Here is a 13063-nt window from a genome sequence, read left to right on the forward strand (position 1 = left end):
CTTGAATTGCCCCACACTGGAAGGGGAGGATGGGGAAAGCAACAGGGTGAAGAAAAGGAGGAATCTAGCGGTCTTGGGAAGCTGATAAGATGCGGCTCTGCCCAAATTCCAGGTCTGCCTGTCACTTTAATTCATTGTGTTAACTGACGGGGCTTTTGTAAGATCCCTTCTTCCAACAACAGCAGCAGCCAGAAAAGCCAATGCAATCCTAAATTGCATTAATGGAGGGATTCAGTCGAGATCCAGGGAGGTACTAATACCACTCTAAAAAGCTTTAGTAAGGCCACACCTAAAGTTCTGCGTCCAGTTTTGGTCACCACACTATAAAAAAGATGTTGTTGAGACTCTAAAAAAAGTACAGAAAAGAGCAACCGGGTTGATTTGGGGACTGGAGGCTAAAACACATGAAGAACGGTTACAGGAACTGGGCCTGGCTAGTCTAGGGAAGAGAAGGACCAGGGGAGACAGGATAGCAGCCTTCCAATGTTTGAGGGGCTGCCACAGAGAGGAAGAAGGGATCAAGTTATTTTCCAAGGCACCTTTGAAGGTCAAACAAGGAATAATGGATGGAAACTGAACAAGGTGAGATTCAACCAGGAAATAAGGAGAAACTTTCTGACAGGGAGAACAACCAACCGATGGAACGGAAGTTGCCTTCGGAAGTTGTGGGAGCTTCATCCCTGGAGGCTTTCGAGAAGAGACTGGACTGCCATTTCTCAGAAATGGTGTAGGGTCTCCCGCTTGGGCAGGGGGTTGGACTAGATGACCTACAAGGTCCCTTCCAACTCTGTAAAACTGTTATCTGTTGACTTCTGACAACTTCTGGAATCCTCTAGTCATCCTTGTGCCTTTTGAATGTCACAAACGTTGTGTTGTTTTAAGGAGGAGTAAGAGAGGCTGTGAAGATTCTACAGGTTGATGGTGTGAAGGATGAAGGTTGTAACCCTTAGCCTGATCAAGTTTCTGGATTTGTGATCTGGTCCTGAAACGATTCTTCTGCTTACTTGTGTTCTTCTCCTGATGGGTGGAGAGCTGCCCTTCTCTTGAGTCCATACCCTGGCTCTATAATCTTGTGGTTTTTAGGTGCTGTGTGTGAAGTCTCCCCTTTTGGGTTGATTGTGGCTTGTTAATTACCTTACGGTTTCTCCACACTTTTAACACAAGGGGAATGTGCTGTGTTGGGGAGAGTGAAGATCCGTGAAGTGAGTGAAAAACCTTTGGTCTGAACCCACTCCAGAACCCAATGCGGGCCAAGCTGGATCTTAGGTTGCGATTTTGCATCCAGGGACCCTTTCAGGCCTAGAATGCTGGTGTCTCTAATTTATCATAGTTAAACTTATTCTGCTTTCCTTAATTCACATGTCAAGCAGCTTCTCTTCTTGCAGCCCAAAGGCTAGTCTCTCCGAAAGCCTATCCAAATATCCGTTTATAGCAATAGCACGTAGACTTATATACCACTTCATAGTGTTTTATAGCCCTCTCTAAGTGGTTTACAGAGTCAGCCTCTTGCCCCCAACAATGTAGGTCCTCATTTTACCCACCTCGAAAGGACAGAAGGCTGAGTCAACCTTGAGCTAATGGAAATCAAACTGCTGGCAGTGGGCAGAGTTATCCTGCAATACTGACTTCTAACCACTGGGAAGGAAGGAAGGGAGGGAGGGAGGGAGGAAGGAAGGGAGGAAGGAAGGGGAAGAGGGAGAGAGGAAGGAAGGAAAGAAGGGAGGAAGGAAGGAAGGAAGGAAGGAAGGAAGGGAGGAAGGAAGGAAGGAAGGAAGGAAGAGCAACGGCAATAGCACTTAGACTTATATACCACTTCACAGTGCTTTACAGCTCTCTCTAAGTGGTTTATAGAGTCAGCATGTTGCCCTCAACAATCTGGGTCCTCATTTTACCCACCTCGGAAGGACGAAAGGCTGAGTCAACCTCGAGCCGGGTGAGATTCAAACTGCCAAATTGCAGGCAGCCGGCAGTCAGCAGAAGTATAGCCTGCAGTACTGCGCTCTGACCACTGCACCACTGCAGCTATTACGTTCCTTGGGAAGGGAAGATCAAAAAGAGAAGGTTGAGCTTCTCCCATCTCGACCGGGAATGAGCTGAGCTGAACTTGGTCTGCAGCTCCAAAATGTTGGGTAGAGGACTCTGCTTGGTTAAATTTCTATTTCTCTGAGATAGGAAAGCCTATGGCCTCTGTTGTCCTTCTCCCCCACCCCCCAGCCCTCTTTTTGCCAGCTGTCCAGGCAGACTGGCATTTAATCAACACCTTGGCATCCCCTCTTGGATTTCAAAGGGAGCAGGCCTCTCTTTGAGGAGCCCACCACATGTGGGGGGCATTTATCAACCTAACAGGAGTGTGTCAAATGCAAACAAGAAAAAAAGGAAACGGGGGTTGTGCAACACACGGCAGCAATTAACCAAATTTGTTTATTGAGACACCGAGTCATCTCACAGACTGAGGGTTAACCCAGATGGCTTCCACATCACCGCCCTGCTGCCAGGGCTTGTGCAAAAGAGCACATGCCAGATATCCTAACTGGGAAACATGGTTTAGGGCTTTAAGGGTTGTGGGAGCTCAGCAATTACGGTTTGTCCCAGAGGTCTCCAAACTTGGCCACGTTAAGACTTTTGGACTTCAACTCCTAGACTTCCTCAGCCACCTTGGCTGAGAGTTGAAGTCCACAAGTCTTAACGTGGCCAAGTTTGGGGACCCCTGGTTTATCCGATCAGTCATGGTCCTAAAAAATATGATGCATGAACTGATCCAGCACACAACCAAGCAGAGCCTTCCCACGTATGATTGTGTGGTCCCTTTCAGAAGATTTTTTTTTAAAAAAAATCACAATTCCCATGTTTGTTTCCCAGCTTGGGAATTGTGGTAGATGGAGAGACATCCAATTCTGGCAAATGAGCAAGAAGATGCTAGCCAGAGAAACAACCCATACCCGTTGTTTTTTTCTCCCCCCGAGGTCCTCAGATGGAAGGAGATGCACGAGAAGGAGAAGCAAATGAATGGAAGATGAGGGAGAACTCCCATCTTCTCTGGCTTGTTCTCTTCCACCTCTCCACCCTCCCTTCCGTCCCTTCTTTTCCCATCCCCCCTTCAATTCTGGGTGTTGTTTCAGCTGGGAAGTCCTTTATCAACTTTTCCCAACCTTCTAAGCTTGATTGATGTTCCAAAGTTCTGGAAAAGTATGTGAAACATCTCCGTTGCAGACCTTGGAATGTCTCCCTTTATTAAATTCCTTTCACTCATGCAGACTCAATTAAAGGAGACCGTTTCATGGCTCAAAAGAATAGAAAATCCTAATTCAGAGCTATCTAGCTATCTCTGCCTTGTCTCTGACCAATTTCAAACCAAGTCCCCTCTTTCAGAAGAGGCTCTTTTGAAATTCTCCTTCATCACTCAACCATTAAAGTCACCATTGGCTGGTTTTGTTTTATGTTTAATGTTTGATGTATGTATGTATGTATGTATGTATGTATGTATGCAAAAACAACAGTTAATTACAAGTAGGAGGCGGTTGGAAGGGCCTATTATGCATGCAAGGGCTAAATTGATTAATGATATATAAAGGCATAGATCTCTGTAATGGTAGCTTAATACTCTGACGATGCCAGCAGAGGCTGACGAAAGGTTAGTAAGTATAATAAATATAATTTTAGTTCCGGAGATCGCAAGATGTCTGTTTCTTCTCTTACAAGTATACCTGGAACTCGTGTTTTTAGAATAGTTTGTAATATTGCACTGAGCTGGAATCTTATTTGGGTTTTTGTTTTTTTTGGTGGCTTGTAAACCATGGTGCTTGGATTTGCAACAAAGGTGAACCAGTGCATGTAAACATAGTTAAAAAATAACTATAGCAAGATATGTGGACTTTGTCTACGGGGCTCTGTAAGCCATGATTTGGGCTTCGTGTGATAGTGCCTGAGTTCAGCAACATCCAGCAAACCTTGGTTTAAGAAAGCGATACTTTCACAGTGCTGTAAGGGTAGTGTGTCGGACATTTCCTGGCCAATTTCTGCCACCCACAATGCCCTACACTCAGAGGCCATCTGATAAATGTCACAAATCTGGCATCCCTAAACTCACCTGTCATCTCAGGTAAGCCAAACATCATCTAGATCAGGGGTCTCCAACTTTGGCCACTTTCAGCCTGGCGGACTTCAACTCTCAGAATTCCCCAGCTCTGGCTGGGGGATTCTGGGAGTTGAAGTTGGCCAGACTTAAAAGTGGCCAAGGTTGGAGACCCCGATGTAGATGTTTGGAGTTGCCGTGTCTTGAAGTGGATTGGGAGGGTGGGAAGGTCCTCCCTTCAACCTAAAAGGAGGTCTCCCTGCTGATGGGGAGAAAGCTGCGTGTGTGTTCTGTGCGATGACACCCCCCACACACACACAAATCCTGCCAGGACTTGGCTGGTTTGCTTCTAGAGTTGTGTCATCTGCCTGTCCCTCCACTGTTTTTTGGGGGGGTTGGCAACGGGAGGAGCGCTAACTTTGCCACTTAAACTCTTGCAGCTGCGTAAACGGTCATTAGGCTGGAACCTGCTTATTGAGCCCTTCGGCCTGCTGATTGTGGCCTTCTCCGGGGGCCCCGCCTCGTCCCACAGAAGGACGCTCAGTCAAAACTGCAGCCAACACCCCCCCCCCATGGTCGCAGTTATTTAAAACCAGAGAAGCCATCAGAGGTGGGTCTGTGTGGGAAGAGAGGAATCCAGAGGGTTGTTTCAAAGGAGCTGGGTGTTGCTTGTGGGTCCAGCTCTTGTGTCTACGTAAAAACAGCCAGGGGTTAAGGCACCAAGGCAGAAAGCAGGAGGCGGTGAGTGCTAGTTCTGTCTTATCATGAAAGTCAGCTGGTTGATTTTGGGCCAGTCCTTCTCTGTCTCGGTCCATCCTACCAGTGGTGGGATTCAATTTTTTTTACTAAGACTTGGCTTGGTGGGTGTGGCAAGGAAAGGATACTGCTAAATCCCCCTTCCCTCCCCACCCCACTAACCTGCTCCATTCTCCTGTGCAGGGCAACCAAAGAAGACCCAGCCGATCAGCTGGGACTCGGTGGGAGGCAGAAAATAGATGGGGACGGAACCAGTCAGAGGTGGCCTTGGCTGGTTCTCCAAACTACTCAAAATTTCCACTACCGGTTCTCCAGAACCTGTGCGAACTGGCTGAATACCACCTCTGCATCCGACCTCACAGGGCTGTTGTTATGGGGAAAATAGGAGGAGGAAGTTGTGTGGGATATGTTTGCCGCGTTGAGTTAAAATAATAAAGGCGAGGTACCCAAAAAAATTAAAGAAAAAATAAAATTCTTTCTCTTGGTGCTCTGGGACCCTTTTGGAGAAAAATAAATTTAGGAGCATCCTGAATTTCTGACTGGCCTCGGACTAGAGAAGTCCTTCTCTGAAGCCATTCCCTCTTTTTTATTATTATTATTATTATTATTATTATTATTATTATTATTATTATTATTATTATTTTATTTATACAAACATTCCATCTCTCATTTGAACAGTCTGTCGTCTGAGTATACATACCTTGTGCAATAACCATGATAGTTTATGCATATTCATTGCTTTTACTTTAATCCTCTATTCTTACACATCGTACTAATCTACATCATATATCTAATTCTTCTAAGATTCCCCAACTTAACATTTTTAATTCTTACCACGTCTTGGCTATTTTAATGCTAGTCTTCTTTAGTTTCTAACTTGCCCGTTTATTTCCCAATCGTTGATAAAAATGAACCCCATATCGTATAATATTCAGTTTGTTCTTTCTCTTGGGTTGCTAATGTGAACCTATCCAGTCTAGTATTTTTCTAAGCCATCCCCTCTTGACTTGTCTACTTCCAGCTGCTCAAAGGCATGTCTGCCTCACGCCGGAAAAACCTGGAGCGCCTTGACGATGAGGAGGGGGCCGAAAGTGGGGATTGTGATGATGAAGATGCCTGCAACGAGGCTGCGGCTTCTGGAGACGGGGAGTTGAAAGGGAAGAACCAGTTAAGGTTTTTGGCGGGTAAGGTGGAATCGGAGTTATGGGCAGGGTACTGACTGGGCGGGGAGGAGCGGGCGGAGGGCGGCGGGGCCAGCCAGGGACACGATTTGCTGGTTCTCCAAACTGTGCAGCATCATAACAACCGGTTCTATAGAACCGGTCAAAACCGGTAGAATTCCACCCCTGGTTATGGGGTGACAGTCAAGATTGGATTGCAGGGAGTTCTTGACTTATGGCTGTGGTTGGGAACCGGAATCTCGACCGATAAGTCCTCACAGTTGTAAGTTGAAGCACCGCATGACTGGACTTGATTTATAGCCGTTCTTTACGAGGGTCATGAAACAAGTCACCAGGGTTGCTAAGAGAAACCTGTGGTTGTAAGTGTGATGCAAGGCCTCCATGGGAAAGAGGGTGGAAGAAGCATGAGGTCAGCAGGCCAGGAAAGAAATAGAACCCAAGCATTTAAGCTACGAATTTGAATTTGTGCTCTTTCCAGCATATCAGACACGTTTGCAGCTTCTGCGGTGGCAGGAATCTTGATTTTTTTAAAAAACCAGATAGCCCTCTTAGTGGCCTGTTTTGGGGAAAGTGTTGGAAAAACACAACTATTTACAATATCCTGATCAAAAAAGTATAGCAAGAATTTCCAAGAACAGGGTCTGTTTTCCTTTCTTTCCTTTCCCTTCCCTTCCCTTCCCTTCCCTCTCTCCTGAACTCTGTCTTTCCTTCCCTTACTTTCCCTTCCCTTTCCTTCTCTTCCCTTCCCTTTTTTCCTTCCCTTCCCTTCCCTCCTGTACTCTGTTTTTCCGTCCCTTTCCTTCCATTCACTCTTTCTTTCTTTCTTTCTTTCTTTCTTTCTTTCTTTCTTTCTTTCTTTCTTTCTTTCTTTCTTTCTTTCTTTCTTTCTTCTTTCTTCTTTCTTCTTTCTTTCTCTCTCTCTCTCTCTCTCTTTCCCTGGCTGACCTCACACACAGTGAATGTTGGACCTCACCTTCCCTTCAGGCTCCAAAGCTCCAGTCGCCCATTTCCCACGACCGAAAGCAACCGAACCTGGAAAGAATCAGTCCTGAGAGCTTTCACGTTGAAAGAGGGGTGGGGGGGGGAAATAGAAAATGTTTCAAATGAGTCCAGATGCTTCCATCAATTCCCTCCCCTTGATCTGCTCCAATTACCTGGCACTTCATGAAATGGAAGCAGAGAAGGTGCTGCCTGTCAGAGTCTTTCGTGTGTCTGTGTGTGTGTGTGTGTATGCGCGCACGCACATGCACACTGGCAGTCCTGCACATCCTTATTCCGTAAATCAAACACTCCGATGATGATGATGATGATGATGAAAGACCGCGGGGGAAGCCAGAGCCGGTGTTACCTTCCCTGGCCTGAGAAACCAGGTTTGAAGGAGGAGGCCCCGGTGGGTTTCCTAAGGCCGGTTCTCTATCCAGCCTCCCGAAGACCAAAACAACACAAACTGTGATTTGATCTCATGACAATTTTTCCTTAATGAGCTGCAGCTGCAGGAAAAGAGCCAGCCAGCTGGGGGGTTTGAGCCCTTTTCGATCGACTTGGATTTCTCAAGCGGAAAGCTTCCCATCGTTCTTCTCTCCCCCAGCCCCAGAGAGAGGGAGACAAGGGGGTTCCTAGGCCCTTTGGGGTCCCCGGCGAGAATTTTGGAAAATCTCCTCCCGTCTCGGCTGCTCTGCTCTGAATTAGCAGCCTCCCCTACCTTCAGTTCATTAGCGGGGGGAGAGGATGGCTTCTGGACTTCGGAGTGGGTTGGGCAGGTGGACGGAACAACCGTTGCGGTGGCTCCCCCGGAGAACGTGGTTTGTGGAAGGACCCGGTTGGGGCAGAGGTTGGAGGCACAAGGCTGTCCGCAGTATTCTGTGGGTTGTGTAAGGAATCGACCCGAATCGATACAGGGGCCGCCCCACTGGTTAGTCAAGGGAGAATTTAGAAAGTTCTGTGTGCGAATTTCCACGCTTTTCTTCAGCTGCCTTGGTTGGTTGGGATATTCAGTGGGAGGAAGGAAGGAAGGAAGGAAGGAAGGAAGGAAGGAAGGAAGGAAGGAAGGAAGGAAGGAAGGAAGGAAGGAAGGAAGGAAGGAAGGAAGAAGGGGAGGGAGGGAAGGAAGGAGGAAGGAAGGAAGGAAGGAAGGAAGGAAGGAAAGAGGGAGGAAGGGAAGGAGGGAGAGAAGGAAGGAAGGAGGGAGGGAAGGAAAGAAGGAATGAGGGAGGGAAGGAAGGAGGGAAGGAAGGAAAGAGGGAGGGAAGAAAGGGAGGGAAGGAAGGAAAGAAAGAAGGAGGGAGGGAAGGAAGGATGGAGGGATGGAAGGAGGGAGGGAAGGAAGGAAAGGAAGAAGGAAGGAAGAGGAAGGAAGGAAAGAAGGGAGGGAAGGGAGGGAGGGAGGAGGAGGGAGGGAGGGAGAAGGGTGAATGAGAGAATGGAAGGATTCTAGTCCTCATTGTTCTAAGCAAAAGGACTGATGCGGGAGAGAGAGAGGAGAAGACAAGACAAGAGAAGAGAAAACAAGGGGTTAAGCCACGTTCTCAGCACAGTTCAGCATTTTCAAGCTACCAATTTATATATTGCAAATTTCAGGGCGGTGGACAACAAAACAAACACTCAACACCAATTAAAAATGGATTTACAGCTGGGTAGGCAGACCCAGAAGATGAGGCCAAGAATAAGACATTCCTGGGGCCTAATTAAAATCTGGGCGAGCCTCCTTGGCCAGGCAATTCTACCTTGGAGGTGTCCTGGCCCCAGGTGCCTTTTTTCCAGCCGCCCCCTCCTGGCATCCATGGGTGGTGATGGGGAGAGGAACAGCCCCTCCGCTGCTAAGAAACAGAATGGAATGAATGAGCTGGAATGGGGCCTTGAAGGTCCTCTAGTCCAGCCCAGGACGAGGGGCTCCTGTTGGGGCGCGGGGACCAAACCACGGAACAGATGATCTTCAGTAGAGAACAACCATAAAACAGATACTTCTTGCAACGAGCGAAATAAAGAAACGTGCAGGCTGCAGCCCTTAGTCGGTGCCTATTTGTTGAAGGGAGGGAAGGAACAAAGCCGGAAATCCTGAATTAACTCAATGACTGCAGCATTGTTTCCGTCCCTGCCTACCAGGCAGACTTTTTAGCCTGTCGGAAGGGACTGTGTTGTTTTTAGCCAACGCCGTTCCAGGGTGGTTCTTCAGTAATAAGTTGGGTTGGGTCACTCGTCCCCGGTTGTGTGAATTAGGTTCGATGCCAAATCTGGAGGGGCTGTGTATGTGTGTGTGTGTGGGGGGGCTTCTTACAATCTGGATACTCGTCCTGTTTTGGTCTGGAGACACAGCAGTGGCCTGAAAAGACAGGCAGGCGGTTTGTGGTGGGAGGGAGAGGAGGGGGAGGAGGAAGGAAAAAAGGAAGAAGCAAGGAGGAGGAGGAGGAAGAAGAGATGGAGGAGAGGAGCAGGAGGAGGAAAAGGAAGGAGAGGAGGAGGAGAAGGAAGAAGAGGAGAGGAAGAGAAGGAAGATGGGGAGGAGGAGAGGAAGAGGAGGAAGAAGAGGAGGAGAAGGAAGAAGAGATGGAAGAGAGGAGCAGGAGGAGAAAAAGGAGAAGGAGAGGAAGAAGAGAAGGAAAAGGGAGAAAGAGAACAGGAGGAGAGGGAGAAGGAAGAAGAGGAGAAGGAAGAGGAGGAGAAGGAAGAAGAGGCGGAGGAGAGGAGCAGGAGGAGAAAAAGGAGAAGGAAGAAGAGAAGGAGAAGGAGAGGAAGAAGAGAAGGAAAAAGGAGAAAGAGAATAAGAGGAGAGGGAGAAGGAAGAAGAGGAGGAGACCTTCCTTATTTTCAAAAGTTTTCAGTACCGAGAATTGTTGACTTCTGCTCAGTGGTCCATCCGCACAGGATGCCCGTCAGGTGGGTGGGTGGGTGAGAATGGCCTCGCCTCTCCCCTTCCTCTTCTCAACTTCCCTGCCAGCAACTCTTGTTCCCACAGCTATACTTTCGCTCTGTCAAATGGAAAGCGGCGCCTCCTCCATCCCCCAAAACACGTGTAGCTGGCTGGGTTCCACTTCCTGCTTTTACGCCCTCAAAGGAGAGGCCTCCCCATCCGGGACTCTCTCGCAAGGGAAGCTGCCGGGTTTCGCCCTCCCTGATGGCGAGTCGTGCTGACCGGGGGAGGGGGCACAGCCTCCCCCCACTGGGGCCGGGTCCAAGAGCATCTCATAAGCGGCGCCTCCATTTCCACCCTTAATTAGAAGGAACGAAAAGGAGACAAGGCAAATGCTGCACAGGCAGCCCTCAACTCGCCACAGGTTGCTCACCAACTGTTCCGAGTCACAACCAACCTCCCAAAAGTTATTTACAGCCCACTTTCAATGTTCTGAGAGCTGTCACAGGATCCCCATTTGGGGTGTTGGCAACCCACAACTCACATTTGCAGCTGTTTTTACAGCTTCTTGCAGTCACATAGCCATGTTTTTGTGATGTTGTTGAGCAAAAACTGGTGTTTGTTTCTGGCTTTCGGCAAAAAAAACAACCACCCCCTATCCGTTGGGTACAATGGATTCTCTTAGTGACCAAGGTGTCTGCGTAAGGAGCGCTACCAAAGTAAAATAACTGGGCGTGGCCCTGTGGTGACCTGCTTAACAACTGGCATGACTTACTGCCATAATTCTGGGCTCTGTTACTGTCCAAAGTTGAGGACGATGGCCTGTCCCATCAGACCCATAACTATCCTCCGTACGGTGATTTATTTTTTTATTTTTTAAGGATAGTTTTTAAAATTGCTTGTAAAGGTTTGATTCAAAACAATCCCTGGACAGACTTAAAGTGTTTGCTTGACTGGTTTTTGCTGCTGAATGCCTCTGCATGGCTTGATAGCTGTCATGCCCTTGTTGGAATCTGATTCGGAGGGGGAGGCCGAGCAGCTGACAGGGAGTGGGAGTGGGGCTTTGTTGGCTGTGGAGGAAACTGGGGGAGGGCAAAGTCCAGCTGGGCAGAGCAGGGGAGAGGTAGAGCAAGGGAGAGGGAATTCAGAAGAAGACCCAGGCCCACCCCATCTTCATCCTACGGACGCAGGGAGGAACGGAGAAGGGAGCAGCGTGGGTTGCATGGCCTACGGGGGAGGAAAGGGCCCTGATTCCCTTCATTAGCTACAGCTGGGAACACTGTTTAAAAAGGGAAGTTGCTCTCTGGTAATAATCTTGCCCGCCAGAAGCTTCGGCTGCCTTGCAATTATCTAAAGTATGCATTATTCCCTCCACTCCCTTTCTGCTGACAACTCCAAAAGACAAGAGAAATATTTTTGAGTCAACACAGGACTGTTTCTGGCTTCCAGAGCCCAGGGAAGGCCGCTTTCACCCTCCCGGAGGCCCGAGGGAAGCCTCCGGACTCTGGGGAAGGCGAAAAATGGTCCTCCTGCAAGTTCCGCTAGGCCACGCCCAGCATGGCCACGCCCACCCAGCAACTGGGCAGTGAACCAGTTGCTGGGTTTTTTGAATCCCACTCCTGCCTCTGGCTCATCCGCTAGGAGCAACTCCTGTTTATTTGCCTTACTCTCTTCTTTATACATTCTCTTATATAGATATATTGACACATTCTGTTATTTCAACTCTTATTTCTGCTCTGTTGCTTTTTGCCTTCTACAAAATGTAAAAAATGGGGAAATGCTGCAAGAATAGCCCGCATTTTGAGGATTTTGAGCCTCGGCTCAGCTCTTCCCAACTTCTCTGGATAGGCTGAACTACAATGACTATATTCCACTGCTGGCTTGGAATAATGGCAGCCTGAAGATTTCCCCCTCCCTTGATTCTGCCCCCCACCTCTTCCTTGCTCCTGTGCCCTACCTGTGCCAATCCCCTCACTTGCGGCCTCCACCTGGTCCCTATTTCAGGACTGGGAGAGACTCAAGGATTCAGCCAGGGGTTCAGGTGTGAAGAAACTGCTCTGTCCAGCTGCTGTTGTTGAAGGATATTTTTTTGGGACGAGGGGAAGGAGGTGTTTTTTTTCCTGTTTCTATTTGCAGTTCCCTCAAGTGGCCCAGTGGGACGTGAGCAGCAATTTGGGGGAAGTTAGTAATATCCTTCCCGCACCACCATTTGGGGTTTCACTCTAAGCGGCTTCAGGTGCACTTGGTTTGCTTCTCCAGACAGTCCTGGATTTTAGTCCTGGGTGGCTGGTCAGAGGACGTTCAGCCCTGCTCAAAAGGCCACAGTTAAGCCATGGAAGTTTTTGCCATGTTGCTCAGGTGTGTGTGTGTGTGTGAGTGTGTCAGACTTAGGAAGACAAAACTCCTTCCCACCTCACTGCTCGGAACTCATTAGTCATTGCTGAAGCTGGTCATATTATTACTGCTTCTCTGAGGATTTTCATTCTCATTAGCCAAAAAAGTTTTTTTTTTTTAAAAAAACAAAATACTATTGCTTTCATTCTGATTTAAGATTCTCACTCCCAGAAAACTTATTTTTTTGTTTTTACTTTTGCTTTTATCCCGATTAAAAGACTTATTACAGAAAAAAAAAATCCCAAACTGCTTTATAATAATTGTAAAAACTTTCTAAAATGAATGCAGGCTAAAACACATTCTGCCTGCCTGCCTGCCTCCTATCTAACTGTCTGTCTGTCTGTCTGTCTATATCTATCTGTCTATTTATCTATCTCTATCCATCCATCCATCCCTCTATCTCTGTCTCTGTCTCCCTCCTTCTATCATTCATCTATCATCTATCTGTCTATCCTCTATCCATCCATCCATCCATCCATTTCTATCTATCTATCTATCTATCTATCTATCTATCTATCTATCTATCTATCTATCTATCATCTATCTATCTATCTATCTATCTCTCAATATATCATCTATCTATCTATCTATCTATCTATCTATCTATCTATCTATCTATATCATCTATCTATCTATCTATCATCTATCTATCTATCTATCTATCTATCTATCTATCATCTATCTATCTATCTATCATCTATCTATCATCTATCTATCTATCTATCTATCTATCTATCTATCTATCTATCTATCATCTATCTATCTCCATCCATCCATCTGTTTTCTCTCTGTCTCTCTCTCTGTCTCTCTCTG

The 13063-nt window shown here is 47.4% G+C and overlaps 1 protein-coding gene across 1 annotated transcript in view; it reads left to right on the top strand.

The window, feature by feature from the left end:
* The window catches only part of GPC3 (glypican 3), an 87527-nt gene that overhangs the window by 64214 nt on the left and 10250 nt on the right, over window positions 1-13063 (top strand). Inside the window, exon 7 of the mRNA XM_087971912.1 lies at window positions 5850-6012. Within this exon, the coding sequence (XP_087828038.1) occupies window positions 5850-6012 (163 nt within the window). The remainder of the gene's footprint in view (window positions 1-5849; window positions 6013-13063) is intronic.

The sequence above is a fragment of the Notechis scutatus genome, chromosome 10 (assembly GCF_049901735.1).
Source record: "Notechis scutatus isolate UNSWTSFEM ecotype Mainland chromosome 10, rNotScu1.2, whole genome shotgun sequence".
In the NCBI taxonomy this organism is placed as follows: domain Eukaryota; kingdom Metazoa; phylum Chordata; class Lepidosauria; order Squamata; family Elapidae; genus Notechis; species Notechis scutatus.